This window comes from Pungitius pungitius, chromosome 11, assembly GCF_949316345.1.
Source record: "Pungitius pungitius chromosome 11, fPunPun2.1, whole genome shotgun sequence".
Lineage (NCBI taxonomy): Eukaryota > Metazoa > Chordata > Actinopteri > Perciformes > Gasterosteidae > Pungitius > Pungitius pungitius.
The window spans coordinates 11,420,820-11,442,236 of NC_084910.1; the positions used below are offsets into that span (position 1 = coordinate 11,420,820).

The 21,417-nt window shown below is 43.9% G+C and overlaps 1 protein-coding gene across 5 annotated transcripts; it reads right to left on the reverse strand.

The window, feature by feature from the left end:
• Positions 1–1,644: 1,644 nt before the first annotated feature.
• Positions 1,645–21,207, reverse strand: hdac9b (histone deacetylase 9b). 5 transcript variants are annotated; one of them, XM_037454413.2, is made up of 11 exons: positions 20,887–21,207; positions 14,105–14,346; positions 13,599–13,791; positions 12,543–12,666; positions 12,305–12,426; positions 8,055–8,186; positions 7,631–7,746; positions 6,176–6,298; positions 5,434–5,611; positions 5,111–5,325; positions 1,645–3,266 (listed from the first exon to the last, which is right to left on the reverse strand). In XM_037454413.2, exons 1-11 carry the CDS (start codon positions 20,993–20,995, stop codon positions 2,946–2,948), a joined length of 1,875 nt encoding a protein of 624 aa, XP_037310310.2. In that variant the 5' UTR covers positions 20,996–21,207; the 3' UTR covers positions 1,645–2,945. The 5 variants fall into 5 exon arrangements, with proteins under 5 accessions (XP_037310310.2, XP_062421467.1, XP_037310312.2 ...); XM_062565483.1 differs by having other exon boundaries at positions 20,576–21,006; XM_037454415.2 differs by lacking the exon at positions 20,887–21,207 and adding an exon at positions 19,955–20,081.
• Positions 21,208–21,417: the final 210 nt, after the last annotated feature.

Consider the following 21,417-nt stretch of genomic DNA (forward strand, 5'->3'; position numbering starts at 1 on the left):
AAGGAAGACTAAAATCGGCTTAAAGTTTGACACGGGAAACAATTTGTTAAACTCTCTTTGATACATTTTTTAATTAAAAACATAATTATAAAGATTTGATTAATATAAACTGTGATGATCTATCTGTACATTGTCAGCTATGAAATAATCTTGTAAAGGTGGGCGTGTTCAATATATAGAAGGCTGACACAATAAATTCAGTTCAACACATGAAGGTTTTGGCTTTGTCTCTTTCAAATGGCATGAAGTCTTGGGTTTGTTGGATTCTATTCTTCCTTCACTTCAAAACATTACATTTACACTCATTTACACATAGTAAGCCAGTGTATGTGCACACTGCATCCAAATGGTTTTTTTACAGCACTTGAGGTGAAAAGAAAATCATGCCTCACTAAGAGTCTAATCCATTTGGAGTAAATAGGTAGGTTTTATGCCTTTGTTACTTCCTTACACCTTTAAAAATGCTTGTTTGCTTTTACAACGGGCTCTGTGGGCAGCTGGGGAGCGGCACCGCAGATGGATTTGGTCTTCGTTATTTTTTCTGCCTTTGTAACAGCTCATTTAAAATCACAAGGGCCTGAAGCCCGAGACAGATGGGATCTACTTAAAGGACACCCATTGCCCAATTTAAGTCAAATACCTCCGATTGTGAAGAAACTCTACACCTTTGTGAAAATACCTTTGATAGTGCTTTGTTTTATATAATAAAAAACAAAAGTCTGGAGACAGCGTGTATTAACTGTCTATGAGCATAACTCGGTCACCATTGTAAACAGACACTGCTCTTTCTAGTGAAAGATGTTCTCAGGGTGGCGTTTGAGCAGAGAGCAACATTACACTACGAGTGAACTTTTCCAGTCCCATCATTGTGTGTATAGCATATCAAGCCAGTCCCATGAACTAAGCCTGCTGTGAAATTGCTTAAGCTTGGTTTGAAAAAATCGGCGCAAGTAATATATCACCCTCTCGCTGCTCACCTTATCTCGACTGCTCTAATACTGCCACAAGAAGCCTTGCTTGCTAACATCAAAGACATGTTTCGAAAGCCTCTTAAGCTCACTTTAAAGGGCCACAAAGATCCCCTGAAAATAAATAGCTAAGTTATATGCCCGAGTGTGGGAAAAGCAAGCTGTGAGACCATGTTGTCTGAAGAATTAAGAGTCTAATTTGGGAATTGGAAAACACTTTTTTGAAAGACTATTCTGCATTCTGAATGCGAGGGCTATCTGTATAAAAAGAAATGCGACAAAACTTCAGAGGTAAATTAACCTTTATTTAAAAAAAGAACGGTTTATCACACAAGGCAAGAAAGAGAAGAAATGCAAACTGCTATGAACAGACCACAGGATTCCCCATCCCCCCTCCACCACCCCCCGCTGGCAGCAGAGGGGTTCGCAACAAGACAACAGGACTCACATTGTTCTAAATGTGTTTACTAAGAACATTAAAACCGGACAATCTGAATGTACGGCATTAGACGTCAGACAGTTTTGATTTTCACATGAAACCAAACACAGAAGCTCATATTAGCATTTTTTTGTTTTTACATTTAGTTAACGGTACAAATGAAACAGGAAGGTTTACGGCTAGGCAATACATTTGATTGATCACTTTAAGACAGGCTATACAAGTCGCAATGGGCCCTTTTGGGGGAAAACAAGCTCGAAAAAAAAGCACAATGTCTCTTTTTTTATTTTTTTTATGATTTAGGCAACAAACCTGCATGTTTGAGGTAAGCATGCCACGAGGGAATACGTAGGAAGCGATTCCCTTTAAAAGGGACTCCCTTAACCATATCCCCACTCACTTCATAATTCGCCTTGACAGTAAATCAATTCTCAAGCCTGGCCCCTTGGACTCCTCAAACCCGAGGTCCTCTTCTCGCAACATTCCTGCACACATGAATCACTCCAACTCCTGGCTTCTAGGAGGCATTTCCTGCCCGGCCCTCTCTCTCTCTCTCTCTCTCTCTCTCTTTCTCCCTCTCTCTCTCTCTCTCTCTCTCCCTCTCTCTCCCTCTCTCGCTGCCTGACTCCTCTGCTGAAAGCTGGGCAGAACCCGCCGAGCTTTGATTTGGACCCAGAGGGAGTAGAGCTCGGCTTAACGCAGAGCCCTGACGGCTGTGGGACCGCTACGAGGGAGAGAGAAAGAGGGAGAAAGCAGGAGAAAGAGGGAGAAAGGATGTTTGCAGATGCCTGCACTCACACAAGCGGGGATTTGATGCTCTATCCTTCAAATTTCAACGTGAGCAGTGGACCATATTCCATTGGCAAAATCGCTCTAAGCACAAAAGTCTGCCCTAAGGGAGAGTCCTCAGTTAGTCAGTTAGGATTTAAGTATACATTCTCTCTGACATTACTGTTTCAGTCAGAGACCACTTAACGTGGAAGATCATAACAGACAATTGAGAAAAAGCGAGTGTAGTGGGTCAAATTCCTTAACAAACTCTATGACAACTCTCAGTGGATAAAGGAGCATTCAAATGTTTCATGGCAAAAATGTACACAATGGGAACATAAGTCGGCTCTTCAAAAGCTGTACACCTGTGTAACATTCCCTCTAGAAATCATCTTTGACGCTATATCCAAAGTATTTTTACACACAGCTTTTTGTCAGTTGAGCAGACTCTAAGATCAAAGCAGCTCTTAAAAAGAACGGTCTAAATTGTTTTCATATTATATACACAAAAGTGAAACGTACATATTTTACAGAGATCACTACACAAAAATCACAAACAGAAAGTCTTAGAGTGTGGGCTGCAGCCGAGTGAAGAGGGGTCATACGTCGTGAAAGGGAGAGCTGGCCTACTGTGCAATGGCTGCTGTGTGTGTATATAATGTGTGCGTGTGTGTGTATGTGTGTCTAAAGATGCCCATCTTTGTCGAGACTTGTTTATCTGTGAATGTTGCGAGTGTGTGATCTCATCCTCTTCCCCCCCCCCTCTCTCAGATCATGGCTCTTATCACCAGTCGTCCTTTGACCTGGTGGAGATACGTGCTCTGCTCGGGCTCCATGCCCTGAGCGCTGAGGGCTTCGTCTTCACTGTCGGCCGGCTCCTCCTTGACCCTGATGACCCCGTAGTGCGCGTCGGGGAGCTCGCCGCTCGAGCCGCTGCTCAGCGTGTGCTTCCGGATGACTCCTCCAGGGGGCAGCCTGTCCTCCTGCATGCTGTGCGGCAGCTCTCTGTGATGCTCCTCCTGCTCTTCCTCCGATTCCTGCAGGTGTGCGCTGGGCTGACGTAACTGCTCAATGGACTTGGATAGCAGCTGCGCAAAAAACATTGGCTCCACATTAATGGTGATATCCGGCAGCTAATGATCATTAGCAAACCAAACATTCATCAGACCAAAGCAAAAGGAATTCTAGGCTTGTCTCACTCTCAATGTTGAAAATTAAATTAAAAAAAGTATGAATTTGCTACACAAAAGCGAAAAGAACATTGTCAGGTTGTAAAAGAGACTGCTCTTCTATTACTGGAACAAAAAACACAACTGGATGAACACAGATCAAAGTATCTGTCCTGTTATAAATCTTGTTTCCTCATGTAAACTGTGGCCATCATTCTTTTCTTTTTTTTACGGAGGTATGTCGGTGGAAATTCCGTCCTCTGGTGTCTGCATGTTCTCCCCGTGTCTGCGTGGGTTTTCTCCGGATACTCCGGCTCCCTCCCACAGTCCAAAGACATGCTCTGGGGATTAGGTTGATTGGGAACTCTAAATTGCCCGTAGGTGTGTGGATGTGAATGGTTGTTTGTCTCTGTGTTGCCCTGCGATTGGCTGGCGACTGATCCAGGGTGTACCCTGTCTCTCGCCTGAAGTTGGCTGGGATAGACTCCAGCCCCCCACGCGACCCTGAGTACAGGATAAGCGGTTTGAAGATGGATGGTGTCCCGCGGATTTACTACTGTAACGATGCTAAGACCTCCTTATTCTTCCACAAGAGGTCTCCGAGAGCTGGAGCGCCGACCCCAGCTGTCTACAGAATGTAGGCCTTATATAAATACCCGTTCAGCTGTAAGAATCAGCCTCCTTAGCTTGGCATTAGTAAACACTCTCCATACCACTCGGTAAACTCCCTAAGCTCTTGTACATTTCCATCAGTGCCCCCTACTGTTGCAGGCACAGAAGGGCGTTTAAAAACAACCGAAGACCAGCGGCTGCTAGGAAATTAATTAGGGCAATGTTTCGGATATCCCTCTCAATAAACACAGAGGGCTCATCCCTGATTAGCGGCCATTTATAACCTCCACTTAGAGAGGCTTTACTTGCGATCTCATTGGCCTGAGTGATGAGAGCACGGCACGCGCACATGATGCTAGACAAGATGTCGCAATAATTCCAAAGCGCTCTTCAAATCAAATCCACTTCAGTGGCAACTTTTCCATAATATCACTTGATATTAATAAATCGTTGTAGTTCTACGGAGGAATTCCAACTCAAACGGTTTGGTACAGTAAAAGCTGTATCTGTGCTTGTGTTGCTTTGTGCTTTTTATGACTTCTGGGTAAGAGTTGCTCTATAGTTCCCATGGCTCTTTCAAGGCCCAGCATTGGGATACATCAGCATGTGAGCTCACACAATGCTGCCTTTCACAGTGTCTGCCACCTCACACACGTCCCTCACCAGAATAATTACACTCTGTATATAGCGAGGTCACCTCGGCCAGCTAACAGAAACACAAATATTGCCTCAGAGGAACAAAATGTATTCTGGGCACTTTTTCGTTCATTTGAACTTAGCAGAATTGAATTTCACAGAGTTAGCATGTGAACAGCACTGATGCCTTAAGCTATGATAACAGAATTAGTGCAGGGGGAGCATTTCTTCCCCATTTGAAGTAAGGCAGAAGTTCTTTGCTTTCGCAGAAATAACAGCAGGATTCCAGGGAAGAACAGACAACAGCCCGGGTCTCTAACCCTGAGCTTCCACAGATGCTTTTACAAAATGCTATAAATAGATCAGCATTTGTGTGCTTAAAATGATTAAATCAGACTCCCTGCAGTAAAATAAAACCTCCCGAGACCTAGAAGGGAAAACGGGAATTCTGCCAAAAGAAATTTGAAAGTAAAAATCCTCCTCCGTGATTTGAATATTGATGAAAAGTCCAATACCTTGTTTATATGGATCTGCTGCTGGTACTGTTTCTGTTTCTCCAGGAAGTGCTGGTGTTGCTGCTGGATGACAAGTTGGGCCAGTGTGTTCTGTGGCAGCGGCGCTGACTGGGTCCTGTTCAAGGGCCGGTGTTTTGGTAATTTGGGCCGACTGCTGGACGGGCGATCCTTCATGGCCAGAGGGGACTGAGGGTGGGACGACATGGTGCCCTGGCCTTGAAAATAGAAAGAAATCAGAACCGCCGTTAGGATCATATTGTGCATTACTTCTGGAGTTTAAGGGAATGCAAGGTAACGTATAAAATCATATGAAGCCGTCTAACCAGCGGAGAGCATCTTCTGCTGCCTCATCTGCTCCTTCTGCAGGAGGTGTTGGAGGAGGGCCTGGTGACTGGGGCTCACTTTAGACTCCAGGCCTGTCTGAAGGGGCACAGGGCCCAGCAGGTGCCCGGGCAGCCCATGCTTGATTTCTGTTGATCTGTCCCCCAACCCGATGGCGGCCTGAGGGAAGAAACAAGGAAGATGCAAATGCTGTGCATTAGGCTGGTTTGTTACTTATAATCTTTTAAAGCCAATGCAACCTTTAACAAGGCATATTCAACACTACAGTTTGTTTTTGTGAATGAAAAAGATTATTGTGGTTACAAATCAGGCCACGATGAAATCAGAGACCATCAATGCTAAGAGGTTCCTGCAACTGATGAACAAGCCTCTGTGGAATGGGCCAAGATGATATATCATGTGCTGTGTTATCAGGAGTTGCACTTGAATGGACTTGGCCTTTTTAGAAAGCTGTGATAAATGAGGTAATAGGGGAAGATAAGAGCATGCCTGACACGAGACACTGCGGAACAATATTTATCTAAGGGTGATAAAATCATTTGGGGCCAAAGGTCAGTGACCTGTGGTCACAAAGAGAACTTAGACAGCCACTGATGGGACGTTTTACAACTCGCACTGTGCAGAAACACTTGCCACCACTGAACCACATCATTAAGCAATGTTTCATTTCATGTAAAACAAACAAGATTATCTAAAGATATAAATAAAACGATCTGTACTCACACTTACGGGTGAGGACGCAGTTGAAAGCCCCAAGGAGATGTTTGGTAAAGAGGGAGACGTGTACAGGCTTAGCATCGACACAGAGCCCTCCGGTCGGAATAATCTGGGCTGTGAAGGCCATCTCTACATCAAGAAACAAAGGAAAGAGAAAGATTTAGGAGAAGGCAAAAAGGCAACAAGAGCATTAAAACACATTAATGCACTATGACTAACAACAACAGCCCCCTGCGCTACACAAGGTTTGGGTTTTTTGTAGTAGCTCTAAAGGAAAGCTAACGTTTCCCGGAGCTTCACAGAATGCCAACAGAGATGTTGACGCACTATTATAATACCTACAAATCTGCCGCTCCTCCCTCCAGTTTCTTCAGCCCCCCCACCCCATCGGCCTGCTGCCTGTTCCCACTCCGTGGTCCCCACCCCGAGGCTACTCTCTCAGAGAACATCGCCACTGGGGCATACTTCCTGTACCCAGCTGAGCGGCGGAGCAGCATGTGGTTTTGGAACAGCCATGTTTATCCTTGCGACCCCTAGCAGCACTCAGTGACCTGCGTGTGGATATCCGGCCCGTATTTGACTCAGGGGAACCGTTCCCTCTGAAAAAGGATACCTAATGTAACGGTGCACAAACATTGCCTTGCTTTTGCAACAGGCATGAGGTCTACAGGCAGCCCCCACCAGCCACCAGTGACTTTTAGCTCGGGCTGATACAATAGCAATCATGTGTGTTTGTGTAGTCAGCTTGTGGGTGTCTTTGGCTACCAGCGCCTGGGATATAAATCAAACTCCCCAGTTTGTACGTTTCCCCAAGCCCCCGGACTTCAACGCCATGTCAGGGCGTCTCCCTCCTTCTCCGTGTCGCTGATCATCCCCGGGAGTGTAAACAGCGACGGTTAAGGAAAACACAGCTGCTCTGTAAAGATTGTTCAGAGATGCGTCATATCTGCCGCCCTCTATAATGACCTGCTTTGTGAGCTCGGCCCAAGGGGAGCTCTGGTCAGTAACTCAGCCATGAACCTATTGGGAAACGCCTGCGAAGCACTCAAAAGAGGCATGCGGCCAAGGCTGTGACAGGACTACAATGACAAGCCAACGGTAAACTTACAGCCAAACTAAAGAAAAGTCAAAACATAAAACGGATTGTTCAGCACATCTGGAAGAAAAGTGTTGAATGGAGAAAATAAAATGTGCAGCATTCATTTCCTCTGCTGTTTTTGCACTACACAATGTGTCATCTTGTGTGTTAAGCCTCTTTAATGTCAGTGTGGGGAGTCATTTTCAATGGGGTGCAACAGACTGAGGACAACTGGCTGCTTTTTTAGCTGCAAACAGGCATTTAGTACTAAAAAAAAGTATAGTTTATCATTTTCAAAGGATTTACGTGCAGAATAACATCGGCAGTAGGACTTTTGCGTCATATTTTGGCAAATCAATAGTGCGTGTGATTTAATAACATACCTCAGTTTTTGTGGTAGTAGGCAGAGAGGAGGGTCCATTTTCAGCCCCCAAGGCACTGGAGGCCCCTATGGGAGAGCTGGGGCCGGAGCCAGGGGCACTGTTTGTGGGCGTGGAGTCTACGAAACATCAAGGAGTTAGACACGATATGCATACCCGCACTCTACACACCACACACACACACCAAATACATACACATGTACACAACAGTTCCATGTGTACATTCGTGGCAGCATGATTATAATTTTTGAGCATAAAGTGAAGTGCAAAATGGCTGATTATTATGCAACTACGTAACCAAAACACTTAATGACAGGCATGTATTGTTTTGAGAAAACCCTTTAGACCGCAGATAATACGACGTAGACAACTTATGGATATGTGGAACAGGGAAACAGGGAAATATAGCAGCAGCAATATAACATACCCATTAGCTCCAAAGCCCTCTTCTTGTAAGGTGTCATGATGTGTCCATCTCTCCGCTTGAGCATCGGGCTGCTCCTCCTCTCTGCTACCTTCTGCTTCAGTCTGGATCGTACCTTCAGGTTGGGCTCGGAAGCTAAAAAATAGGGAGCAGACTCTTTTTTAGGTCAATTCACAATATTTGGACAACAAAGAAGCCCCATCAGATGGAGATAAATTATTCGATTATCAGGATGTGCTTTGACCATTTTAATAGAGTTAAACGGTCTGCTTTTATACAGACCGAGTGAAATTAAAAGAAAACAGTCACATCGTAAAATAGCAGGAGACTAAAAGAGACATAAGGAGACTATAAATCAGGTGGAGAAATAAGCAATGTTCTCACGCTTTGACAACAAACTATTTCAGTTTCAGCAAAATTTAGAGCATGTTTCAGATATATCAAATGAGTCAGGATTGGGCCCCTTCCACCTCATCTGGACTAAATTAGGTTGAGCAACACAGGCTCTAAGTGGAATAGTCCGCTACCTGCCGCCCTGGTGACCACAGTCTGATACAGTAGCAACAGTTAAAATAACACAAAAACATGGCAGATGTTTCAGGCACCCCCCCCCCCCCCACACACACACACACACACACACACACACACACACCCCAACTAATGCAAAACAGAGATACCGAAATGCACAGTGCGTCTCACACACACCTTGGCCTTATTGATGTAGGAATACAAATGTGGTCCATTGCTGTATGCAATACCATTCACAAAGGAAGTATTGCTTTTAAACTTCTCAAGTAGTATTAGCTGGACATTCATTATAAAATTGGCCTTTTGTTTCACTTAAGATGAATGAAACAGTTCTTTTCTTTTAACCTCAGTCAAACACACATTGTTGATTGACATCTCCAGGTATCCAAGTATCAAAACAAAGCCTAGTTTGATGACATTGAATTCAGCAGATTGAAGAAAGCGGCGACAATGGCTCAATAAATATTCCATTGAATGAGGCCTAGACTGGCCTTACACACTCAAATAAACCAGCAGAACACATTACAGCTGCTCGCTTGACTGAAAGCCAGAACACAACGCCGTATTAATGCCGTATTATTATGTAAACCTCTTACACAATAGCCAACCTGTTTCAATTATTTATCTCAGATCAATAATTAAATAGGTCTATTGCGATGTGTACAACAATCCATAGGGAAGTGGGGCTGTGACGTGGGAGCATTGTTGGCTGGAGGAGAGGGAGCAGTGATGGGGGCAAAGCCTGGAGAGTGGGCTAGATGCTGCTATTTCTGGCTTTTGTCAAAAGCAGCAAAAGCCTTCCTCCCTAATACGTGGCACAGACCTCTAATCCTGTGGGTGTGAGGTAGAATGAACGAGAGCGAGGGAGGAAGAAAAGGAGCAGGAGAGATAAATGGAGAAAAATAGCTGCTGGGAGTCGTATGAATCCACTTCACGCCCTGCTGCCTTGATTGCTTTCTATTTTTACACACTGCTGCCACCAAGCTACGCATCCCAATTGGTCGCCACGGGAACGCCAGGCAGCACCTCAGGAACAAACACTTTCTCCCTGGTCTCCGTGGAAAAAAAAACCATCTCTTATGTACAATGCAACAGGCGGTAATGATGGCAGCTACGGAGCACACACACACTGAACACCTGGGTCACTTCTGCTCCAGCTTCTCAGTGAACAAAAACATACATTAATGGCGCCAATATAGCGGGGTCATAAATCAATCACCGTGTTACATCTGAAAGTGGTGCTGTGGGGCTAGTGGCTGTGGAAGTGAATGTGTTATGCGAGTGCCTGTCTCCATTAGAGCCTGCACACGGACAGATGGCCTGAAAGCTGAGGTGTGGGTTCTGTGCATAAAGAGCCTGCTATGCATTTTTTGGATTTAAAGTGGTCCTGAAATTGATGAATTATAATGGTCAGCGTTTGCTGTTCCTTTAACAACGTAATTGCTTGAACACAAAACTGAGTTAGTAAACCAAATTTTAGATATTCAGTGTTTTAAGAATAACTTATGTCATGTTTGTATTCTTTAAAAGATCATATAATATTCTCAATCGTTTCCAAACACATGTTTTACTTTAATAGTCTAGTTCTGCATTCTTGGAATTATTTTTGAAAATCATTCCTGCACCTGCTGAATGCACATATTTGGTAACAGCGTCAGGACTAGAGAGGGTGTCGCACTTCCTACTGCTAAGCTGCAACTATTCCTGCCACAGACGGCATGCCCTTGGTCGACTCTATTCTGGGCCCTGGAAGCGAAATAAAGAGGATAAATACCGAGTAAACAAGTTAATTATGTGACATTCTTTGAACTGCTTTTTGAATGGATGAAGTAAAGACAAAGGCAGTAGAGGTAAACTGTGTTTTTTAAAAGCATGATGCAACTACTTATGGGACACAAAAAACTAAATATCAAAGCATAGATTGACTTACTGAGCCATAGATTAAATAGCTATCATAATGTCTATAAGTGAATGTTAAAATATAGTGTGCTTAAAATGGATGGAGGTTATTTTTTAATTAAATTTTAAAATCTTTTCACCAAGCTATCGAATGTTACGCAATATATATTACATGTACATCATAAACCACATTGTGAACCTCAACCAGAAAAAGAGGGCGCTCAGCCTTGACGCGGGGCGTCTGACGTTGGCGCATTCGAGTCATCTCCACTTTGTTTTGAGAGAGCTATCTTTACCCAAACAAAACAGTCCTGTCGAGGTTCATCCTGCCTGTGCCCCGCTTAACTCCGCAACACCTGCCAATCAGCTATCAGTGACAGCTTGTGGCTCAGGGAACAACACTACCTTTGTGTGTCCCTCTCGGGTGCCAAGCTCTCGGAGGACCTTAATAAAGACAGACAGGAAGTGGGGGAGGAAGGCCTAAGCAGGAAGTGACCACATATAGATTCAGGAATCTGAAGAGCAAGAAATAGTTTTATCAGCGCGAGAGAGGCAGGCACAGAAACGGAGAGATGATTTAACCATGAATTTAAGGATGGAAATGTAGAGACTGGAATGTCATCCTTCCAGTCATTTGATTGAGCCTGTTGCTTTGTATTTACAGTAAATGGCAAGCAATGCCTCCATTCACGGTCTCTCTGGTATCTCATAATACTGGTAAATTCTTAAAGTCTTAAATTGGGTCCTCCTTTCCTTAGGGATCTAAAGACGTCCCAGAAATGTCTCCAGGCATTTTGTGTGTTCTAAGGATGGAGTGATCGAAAGCTTTCATTTAACTTTTGAATATTTTTCTCCTGCCATGACATACTGCCGTGACTTTTTTTTTTCATAAGATGTAATTCCTTTGCCCGATCTCTAAATTGTGTATTCATACAACATGACAGGCCTACAGTTGAACACCTCAACAAGAATAATTGTGTTCCAATGTAATGAAAAGGGACACAGAAAGGAAAAGGACCTACAGTAATTTGGTGACCTCACTGAAGAATTTTGAAGTATTTAGCTTAGTGAGTTTGTACTTGCTCAAACCAAGTGGCAGGAATAATTCTTATTTATACAAGCATTCCCAAAGGATTGCTCAAACTTTAAAACCAACAAACCTGAGCCGCTTTTTGGTGGGAACCTGTGTCTTTCCAAAATAGCTTTTAAAGCCTATAACTCAGGAGAAATTAATCCGCTTTAATTCTCCCATTACCCACTAAACTGCTAAAAGAGGCTTTGGAATTTGGTTTATTATTGTAACATAGAGACAAATGTAGTTCCCAAAAAATACCAAGGTAATTTCAGTACAAATAACACTAATTCAAATTTAAACTTGTGAAGTTAAAAACAACAAAACAACTTAACTCTGTCGTTACATGAGTGTTTTTAGAGTAATGGGAGAAATAGGAATAAGGAAGGTTTAAGTTACTTTTCTGGCCGGCGTCCCCTCTTATGAAGGTTTTTGTGTTGAGCCCTTGAGGGATGCGGAGGAGGGTCTGGGGTTATAATGAGCCGAACTGATGTCATTAACAGGTCATCAGGACCTCAGGAAATACTCCATGGGTACACGACCTCTTGATTGACAAAGGTCAAAAAGACACACGCTGTACCTAAAACGCAGCGTGGTCAAAGGAAAATGACTAACGGAGGGCAACATCTTTATGTTCACATCTCTTTAATTAAGCCTGTGTCTTTTGTATTCATGAGTATCTTTGCGTTTTAATGTCTGCGTTGTGTGTGTGTGTGTGTGTGTGTGTGAGGGAGAGATTGCGTAAATAGCGAACCTGTCTTTCTCAAGGGGAAGTCGTCCTTGCTCTCTACGGGTGAAGGCAGAGTGTACCGGCAGGTGGGGGATGTGCCCCCCAGGGGCGGAGAGCTTTGGTCCAGTGATGTGTGGTGAGAGGACCTAACCACACAAAAATACATAAATTTCACGATGACGTAGATTACACTTGTATATAAATATACTATCTGTACTTCTATCACACTCCATGAGGCTGAAAAAGAACTGAAACTACTCACGTGTACCAGAGTTTTTGGTGGTGGATGAAAGAATGATTGAGTCCATTGCCTGCAGGGTCCTTTGCAGATTTGCTCAACAGAAACTCTTGGAGTTTCTGCTTCACCTCGGTACTTGCAACAGCCCCTGTGAGGACGAAAGACGGAACCATCAGGATTGACACTTGATATATTACTGCTTATTAGGAATCACGTTAACCGTGTTGGAACAGTTTCCCTCACGTTCTTTTCTTATATCACAAAAAAATAACTGTAATTGTATCTGCCTTGCAGTACATTCATTCCTTTTTTTCCTCTTTTATTTCTTGCGTTTACAATGGCCCCCCTGGCAGCCACAATTTATGTATGAACATCTCCCCCTAGTGGACCAAGAACACTGTATTAGTTTCAACTGCTGAAGTGATACTGCAGAGAGATGTTCTTTCCCATTTCAGGGTTACAGTTGCAGGTCAGCGTTTCAAATTACCTGACCTGACAAAGTCATAAATATCTCTATTATTAGCAGTAAGGTAAAAACAGAAATGAAATACTATATCTCAAGCTATTTCCATCGTGCTATTGAAAGACATTTTCTCTAAAACTCCAAGCCTAAATGTCACTGACCAACCGCATGACATCAGTTGCATGAACTAGTTGAGTGCCATTTCATCATTTTGATCACAGCACTTTCATCAAAATGAATTGTGTGGATTGCAGAATTAGTAGCTATTGTTGTTAGATCTAAAAATCTAAACTAATAATCTAACTAGGCTAAGGCAGCTAAACAAACTCCTTTTATCTCAATAAAAGAAAAGGTTATGGCTATTTTAAGACTAATATGCTTACAAAGGCTATATTCCCCCTCTACACTGCAACTGCCGGTTGTAGCATTCACATACACTAAAACGTTCACATCCAGCTGTTATATGTATGTTCTTTCCTAAATCCCACTCTGTGGTAATACATTAAAAGAATAGTGAAAAGGGTTAGGGTTACAATTTGGGTTCCTGTGCTCTCAAAACACCCAATTCCACCCCTGAGGTTAAGGAAACGGTGATGATGGCGGTATCAAGCTCTTACCCTCTCGGGAGCGCTCCTTTCCCCTGAGGATCAGGCCGGAAACATGCTGCTCTCGCCGATTCCTCTCCTGCTCCTTCTCCTGCTGGCTCTGCTGCTGCTGCTGCTGCTGCTGCTGCTGCTGCTGCTGCTCAAGACGACGCTCCTTCTCTGCAAGTTCCTGCTGCTGTTTCATGGCCTGGAGTTCGTGCTGCAGCTGGTAAAAATGCAGGCGTGAACTCAGCATGAAGAGAGCGGCACTTTATTACTACAGCGGATTATGTGAGTTTCTGCTGTAAAGACGCCTGTAAGGACAAAAGTCACACTGTTCTGTAATGTATTGCTCAACACTGTGCCTTGCTCCGCTGAGTTGTTTCTGCACACCGTGATGTGGTGTCCTGAGCCACAATGTGTTCCACTGATCTGCACTATGCCCTGCTGTGTTGTGCTCTACTGTTTTGTACACCGTGCTGAGCCAATGGGTACCCTGCTGCGCTGTCCTCCATACAAATATTCAATGCGATGCTGACCTTGAGGTGCTCTTGGAGCTGAGCCTGGTGCTGACGGGTCAACTTCTCGTGCTGCTTCTGGAACTCGCTGATTAGTAGCTGCTTCTGGATCTGCTGCTGCTTCTGAATGAGGAGCAGCTCCTGCTGCAGCTGCCTCTCCCACATTCCCGGGTCAGAGCCTGACCCCAGCATCCTCGGATCTGTACGCAGGTCCAACGGAGACAAGGACTCCACAGCCAATGGCACGTCTGGCTTAACGTCCACTGTGGCGCGCAGAGCAGACGGAAGAAAAGAGAAAGAGAGATCGGTCAGTCCCTTATCTGAATCAATTCAGAGTAAACGTGGCCGTTTGTAGCATGTGTGTATACTGCGGCAAAACAAAACGTGTGGTGTATAGTTAGGTTTGGAAGGTAAAATAAGATTCTGTAAAAGAAACTTAGAAAGCAAAAGAATGAGCAGAGAGAAAAAGAAGGGTCAGAAATGTTTCTCTCGTGATCCACACAAACCTGTAATTATAATAGTTTTGAACATGCGATCACATCCTTCAGCAGAGTCTACTGGGAGCAGCTGTTCACCAGACTCAATGGACATTTAGCACGAAATGGTGGAGTGGTCATTTCAAATATTAATCTTCCCCCTGTTTGATAAACAAATAAAGGGAGACCTTCTCGCGGTCTCAACCAGATGAATCATGCAGCCGTCCCTTGTTAACATAAATGATTCAAGACAAAATAGTTTGAGCCTGAAACCAGCGTACATTTGAGAATTCATCTTCCTGTGATCTTTTCCATCTCTGCTCGTGAGTGCAGATGCTGCAACGGGTGCATCCGCAAGAACTGCCTTTGTCTTTGACAACTACCTCCATTATAAGTAATTGCCAGAAACAAAGTGGGAGGTTATCCCTTTGGCCTCCAAGATCTATACATAGTTTGTCCCCCAGAGACATCGATTGCCCTTTAAGAACATAGGAGACAAGGCTACTTCATCTCTCCATAGAGGATGATTGGTATTTGTACAATATTTTTCTTGATCTTTTTTTATGCTTTTTCTCGATCTCTCTGCCTTATTTAGTTGAATCATTAAGAAGTATTTCTTTGAGTCATTGCAGATATCATTCATTGCCTGTATTCGATCAGTGATTATATAAAAATGTCAAAACTACATGTTAGTTATGCAGATCATGATGTGACATTCATGGAAGCGTACCCAGTGTCCGGACTGTATAATGTCTGCCATTTTCAGTCAAGAGAAATATTCAGACCTGCTTAAAATTCCAGTGGCCGGGGGAGATTTATTGAGTGCATTCGTTGCTGTAATCTTCTCAAGGGTCACATTTGGGCGAACAAATACAAGCAGTGTTGCTACACCACTTGTTCTTCGGAAGCATAACAGGAAAACTAGCACGTTACAATTCATATGCTCACATAAATACTCTTTCTGACAGTCTTGTGATGCATTTATTCTAATAAAGTATAATAATAAAAGAGTTAAATCCGCCGGAGAAGCAGCCGCAGTTACAGTAGCCATTCATTAAGAAGAAGTGCCCTACTGAGTCTGTTTTTCATTGCTACCATTCCTTGTGTATGCGGCGGCGATGATTATAAATAGAAAACATAAAAGCAAGTGGCGCAATCCTGGTCTGTGACAACCCCCACACCCTTGTATCCACCACCCTAACTTGCCGCTGCTATGGCAACGCTGGCGACGTAATTATGTCTCCCCATCCTGCAGATATCGAGTCTCGCTGCATGTCATCCCTCTCCTACAGTGGCAATGTGACATGTTGACGATCAGCTTCTCAGCTCTTATATAAGAAAGGAGTCCCCCAGTAGAGAGAGAGTCAGATCGAAAGCATCCCAAAACCCTCCAACCACACGCACACACACACACACACACACACACTGCAGAGATTCAGTGGCTACGTGATAACTTGTCTTAAAACATGTTTGAAAAGAGAAGACAGCTCGAGGGGACTCCCGGGGTGAAATTGTTTTTCATCTGTGTTCTAAAAACAGCTCCCACGAAATGACAGCGGAGGGCAACGGTTTGGCAGGCGCAGAGAAGAGGCACCTGTAGAACAAACCTGTCTCTCCTGACAGGGAATATTAATGTTAGCTTGTAAGTACCTGACAAAGGACTCTTCTGTAGCAGGCACTGTTGCACGGGCATGATGGGAACCTGTGAACCAGTGAAGGGGTCAGAGAGTCAGACAGCCCCAGTGCTACCTTTGCCTAATGGACCTAAAAATAGCAACAAAAAACACCTGCTGCCTTTTAGAATTCACCACTGAGATGTCTAATTAATCTCATGTTTTATTCTGTACCCTCACTGCGACTGGCATTAAGGATCTCCACTTTGATCAGCACATCAAGCTGAGCCGCCATCAGAAAATCTCACATAGTAGTTTAAAAGGGAGCGGGGGAGGAGGGGTGTGAAAAGCCTCCTTTAGTCTTGAGGAACAACACAACAGCGTCATTGCCTTGTTCTTCTACCTGTTGGCAGAGAGGACGGTGCATGGAACAAGGTTGGGAAACATAATAAGGTCCTGAAGGTAGTCAGGCATTGTTCAAGCTCCACTGAAGCCGCTATCTGATGAATCATTTACAACTTACAACCTTGTGATTCAATGACATGATTTTTCTCTCTGATTGAAAGATAAATAGGTCAGAATGTGTACTTTACTCAACCACTGAACACATTATACCTCTGCATCAATCTCCACAAAAATAAAGTTGCATACATCATGCATTACAAATGCACTCTGAAACCACCTGCAACATCAAATTTGCTGTTTCTATATTACCAAAATACTCCTTTGTCAGAGGAGAATGCGGAACCACCAGTATAGGGCTAAATATAAATGCTTATCTGAGCAGGATCTTAATATAGACAAGGTGCGAAAGAGTGTCACAGTGGCAAGGCCGCCTGCTCAATTTAACATGGGCAAAAATAAAAGCGCAGTTCTGCATTTATGTAACTTTCAGGTTCCTTTTTGAGATGATCACTCGCAAAAAACAACCTGTCACCTCAAATTCATTTGGTCCTGTAGCACCATTTTTAGCCCCTGAGTCTTGATATGAAGACCTGGGGGGGGGAGGGGGGGAATAAGACTGAGGTGCTTTCTGATTGGTGGATATCGCACGGACGTGTCTCTAGGCACTGGTAAACAAGAGATTTATGAATGACAGGTCCCACATTTGTTTATAGCACAAGGCAGCAACAAGCACCCTGCACCATGCCCAAATTCCTCCCCTGTGGAGCGCCTGCCAAGGGGGGATAGGGTGACTCATAGCCTGTGACCACACTCCCACTGCAGTGTCGCACCGCAAGTGTACCAAAAGTGTTTATTTCTATAACCGATCTGCCTCTCATTAGCCTTGGTGGTGGTTGGAGTGACAATCACAGCCTTAATTTGAGATGTTGGATGTCTTTTTTTGCCCTAGGCCACATTTAGAGGCTTCCCACCCAGGAGAGAGACACTCACTGCTAGTGACATTACTATAACATGTGAGGAGTAGGATACACATGGATACACATCGTAGGATATTATCAGGAGGAGCCGTGAGCAGGAACATTTTGGACTTTTTAGAGCACCGTGGCATTTTATTGTTGAATCTTTTTCCTGGCTCACCAATAAATACCTGATAAATAGTTTCTATAGATAGAATGAGTTTCTAACATTGTAAACATACCCAGCTGAATATGAGCCACTAATCGTACACCCTCACAAGTTAGTTTGCACCTAGAAATAATACTGGGTGTCGCTAAATAAGGTTAACATTATTTAGATTTTGTTAAAAAAAAAGTTACTTTAGTACAACAAATACATTATGTTTTGTATATTGAACATGTTGCATACCTACAGGGAAAGCCAAACTTTGTCCAATGATTACATTGTTGTTCTAGTTGAGAAAATGTTACTTTTGCAATAAGAATAATAAGTAAGCTGTAAAATGAAAACATTGTTTTAATTTCACTGGTCTCTGTATTAAATCTTTGTACCAAATAACTTTTTTTTTTAAATGACAGGTATTATGGTTATGGGTACAATCTTACACTTTTTTCACAGAGTTCTTTTTTACAAATGCATTTTCAAATTAAAAACGGCACCACCTCCAAAAACATTTAATCAACACGGTTAATAGTTCGCTATGATGAACATATTACTACATGTAGACAGCATCTTGACCCAATGTGATACTGAACGCTGGTCATCATTTTGAGTTTCTGTGTATTTGAGAAACATAGTGCCTACTTTGTGTTTACACGTTAAGGCCTTGTAGGTTGTGTGCATTCTGTGTGCACTTGAGATTATTGCTGATCTAAATTGCCCCGTGCGACACTATAAATAGAACAGAGATACAGAAGATGTTTGAGGGCAAAAATAAGCTGATGCATGGGACTGCAATGTGGCGCTGGATCTCTCATTAAGTGCCTTGTTATTTTGAGCAGCTGGCATGTCTAAAGCAAAAAACAGGTCTTTATTTTTAAGACTCAGGCTCGTCCCTTGCAGCTGAGCCACAGCGGCGGCTTGCCGGCTATCTGCTAAAGAGAGAAAGGACTGAGCTGAACTACCACTGGCGTTTGGCTAAGGGGAGCCACGGTCCACTCGTCTCCCGCCCCAATGCCATCGAGCAGAGCCGCCTCACAAAGCACGACACGCAAAATGACCTATGTTAAATCTCCATCCCAGCGAAAGCAAAAACAAATTTCCTCTGACAGCATAATATCATTATTCCATCCTCTGTGGACAACTTTGGGATCAGATCCTAGCCACAATACCATTATTGATAAATCAATCACAAAGAGTCAATAGCCGTAATGCAACAGCAAACATTCCCTTTTCATCGCTGATAAAACACAAGCAATCAACTGTGCTCTTCTTTATACAACAGCTTATAAGGGAAAACACTTTACAATTACCTCTGGTTTAAAAAAAGTGAATCCTTCGTATAACATAAAGCATTACCAAAACCAAATGTCACGTTCATCTGTTATTGTTGATCACTTGTTAAAGCACATGGTGAGGCCCCCAGAATGGATACAGGATAATGACGAGAGGACTTAAAAAGAGCTGCCACATTATATAATATTACAACGAAGACGAGTTTTATGAAATGTCAACAAGTTTGCATTAGAAAACCGTTCACAAATAAACTATCTGACCTACAAGCAGCACTTCTCAAATTATAATCGGGACAATAGATTCATGTCCGAAAATCTTATTTACAATGTACAGCAAAAAATTCAAACCCACCCCCAGGTCTGTCTGACATCCAATAAACTCACACACTTTTTAGAGCGATAGTTACTCACTGTCAAGTGTTTCACTACAAAAATGGAAAGAACAAATTAAAACCGGCAAATGACAGAATTCTCTATAAATATCTGATCCGACCCGCTGTTGTATCAGGAGCACGCCAAGATGGAATGATAACGCACAGACGCCTAATCTTAGCAGGCTAATGCCATAAGCCCAAAATAACTCACCTAAGAATAGCTGACCCACAGAATAAGCAAGGAGCCCGAACTGAGGCGCTCGGCCTGTCTGTTGTTTGGCTGTAAGGCAGAAGACGAAAGCCTCTTGTGCTGCTCCCGTACAGCGCGGTGGTCAAACAGCACGCTCTATTGATAGGGATCCCAGATGGAATGTGTCATGTCCCTATCATCCCCACACCCCCGTCTTATTTTAAAATCTCTTCACATGTTTAGCCCACGGCCTCTGGATGCTTTCAGTCACATGTCTTGCTCGCCCGAAGTCAGGCTCACGGTTGTGTGTGTTTTCTGTGTGAGAGATTTTAACTTCAAAAACACTTCAATCGTAAACTGCTAAATGCTCATCAGTTAGTTCCATCAATTAGTTTGCGTTACCTGACATGTTGACGCGGTTGTAGATAAACGCAGGGACGGCTCAAAAGGTCATAGTACGTTGTTTTTTTTCATTAAACGAAGAACTCACATGACTTGATCCTTACTTTCCCATTATTCATGCTCCTCTGCAACCCACATGATGATGTTTTCACAGAGCACAATGCCTCAACTCTGACGTCATTTCCAGAGAGACAATTTTACACATTTCATCAAAAGCTACACAAAAGGTGTGACTCATCCTGGGTGAATAGATGCTACTCATAACAGCCATGTCCTCTTCAACTCAACGCGCAGGTCAAAAATAGTCAATGTCTGTGGTGAATATCCTGAGAGAATCCTTTCAGTTGTGCCTTCACTATTTCTGTCACAGCTTCTTTTTTTGTTTCTGTTCCCCGGAAAAGTGCACTCTGACATGGAAGCTCGCAAAACACAACACCTCCTTCACGTTCACACTCAACACGTTGGTAAACACTCAATGCATTTTAAAGGTATATTAAAGGCGGGGGGGAGAGGGGGGGGGCGCTTTCTAACTCCTCACAAGGTCTGTTCATCACAGACTAAGTTCACAACCCCACAAAGACACGTCATAACAGCAGCGTTTACCACCACAAGAGCAAGTACCTGGATCGAGGAAGGAGAGCCTGTTCCTACTGCTTCTTTTCGCACAGAATGCGCGACTGGTTGAGCGCAAAGAGTTGCGAGGAGACGAGAGAGGAAGAGAGAGAGAGAGAGAGTGTGTGCGTGTGTGTGCGGGAGAGACGCGCCGACGGTCTGACGCGGAAGAAGAGTAGGAAGAGATTCACAGAGAGAGAGAGATGGGGGGGGGGGCAGGGGTTGGAATGCAAAGAGGGAAGGAGGAAGAGAATGAGGAACAACCGAGATTCCTCAGGAGGAGGAGGAGGAGGAGGCGATCCGCCGAGCTGCGTGATCACCTGAGTTGTTCACGTTGTGCATCTCGCTGCGGCCGGGGAGCTGCTGGTGTGAGACGCGCCTCTCTGTTGTGGAGAAACTTGACTCGCCCTCGTAAATCGTCTGCAGCATACTCCACTCAGCGCTCAGGTCTCATCGCAAGCACGAGCGTTTTCCTGTCACCGAGGAGGACCCCCCCCCCTCACGCACGCACACACACACGCACTCAGGCGCACAGGGGGGAGAGAAACCTCTCTCCCTTTCGCTGGTGGACCACTCTCGTAGCGCGTAAAGCGGTAACACAAACTGCTCTCTCTCTCTCTCTCTCTCTCTCTCTCTCTCTCTCTCCTCTTTCCTCTCTCTCTCTGCAGGGCTGACACACTCCCGTGCCCGCTTCAATCCGGTGCAAAAAAAAAAACTCACACAGTTTCAGGAGAAGGTGGCCAAGTTCAGGTTTTTGTTTTGTTTTGTTTTGCTTTTCTTCTGATCACTCCCACTCCCTATTCCTTTTTTGCGCCTCTGTGGCCTTTTCCCTCTCCTCGGAGACGGAGAGG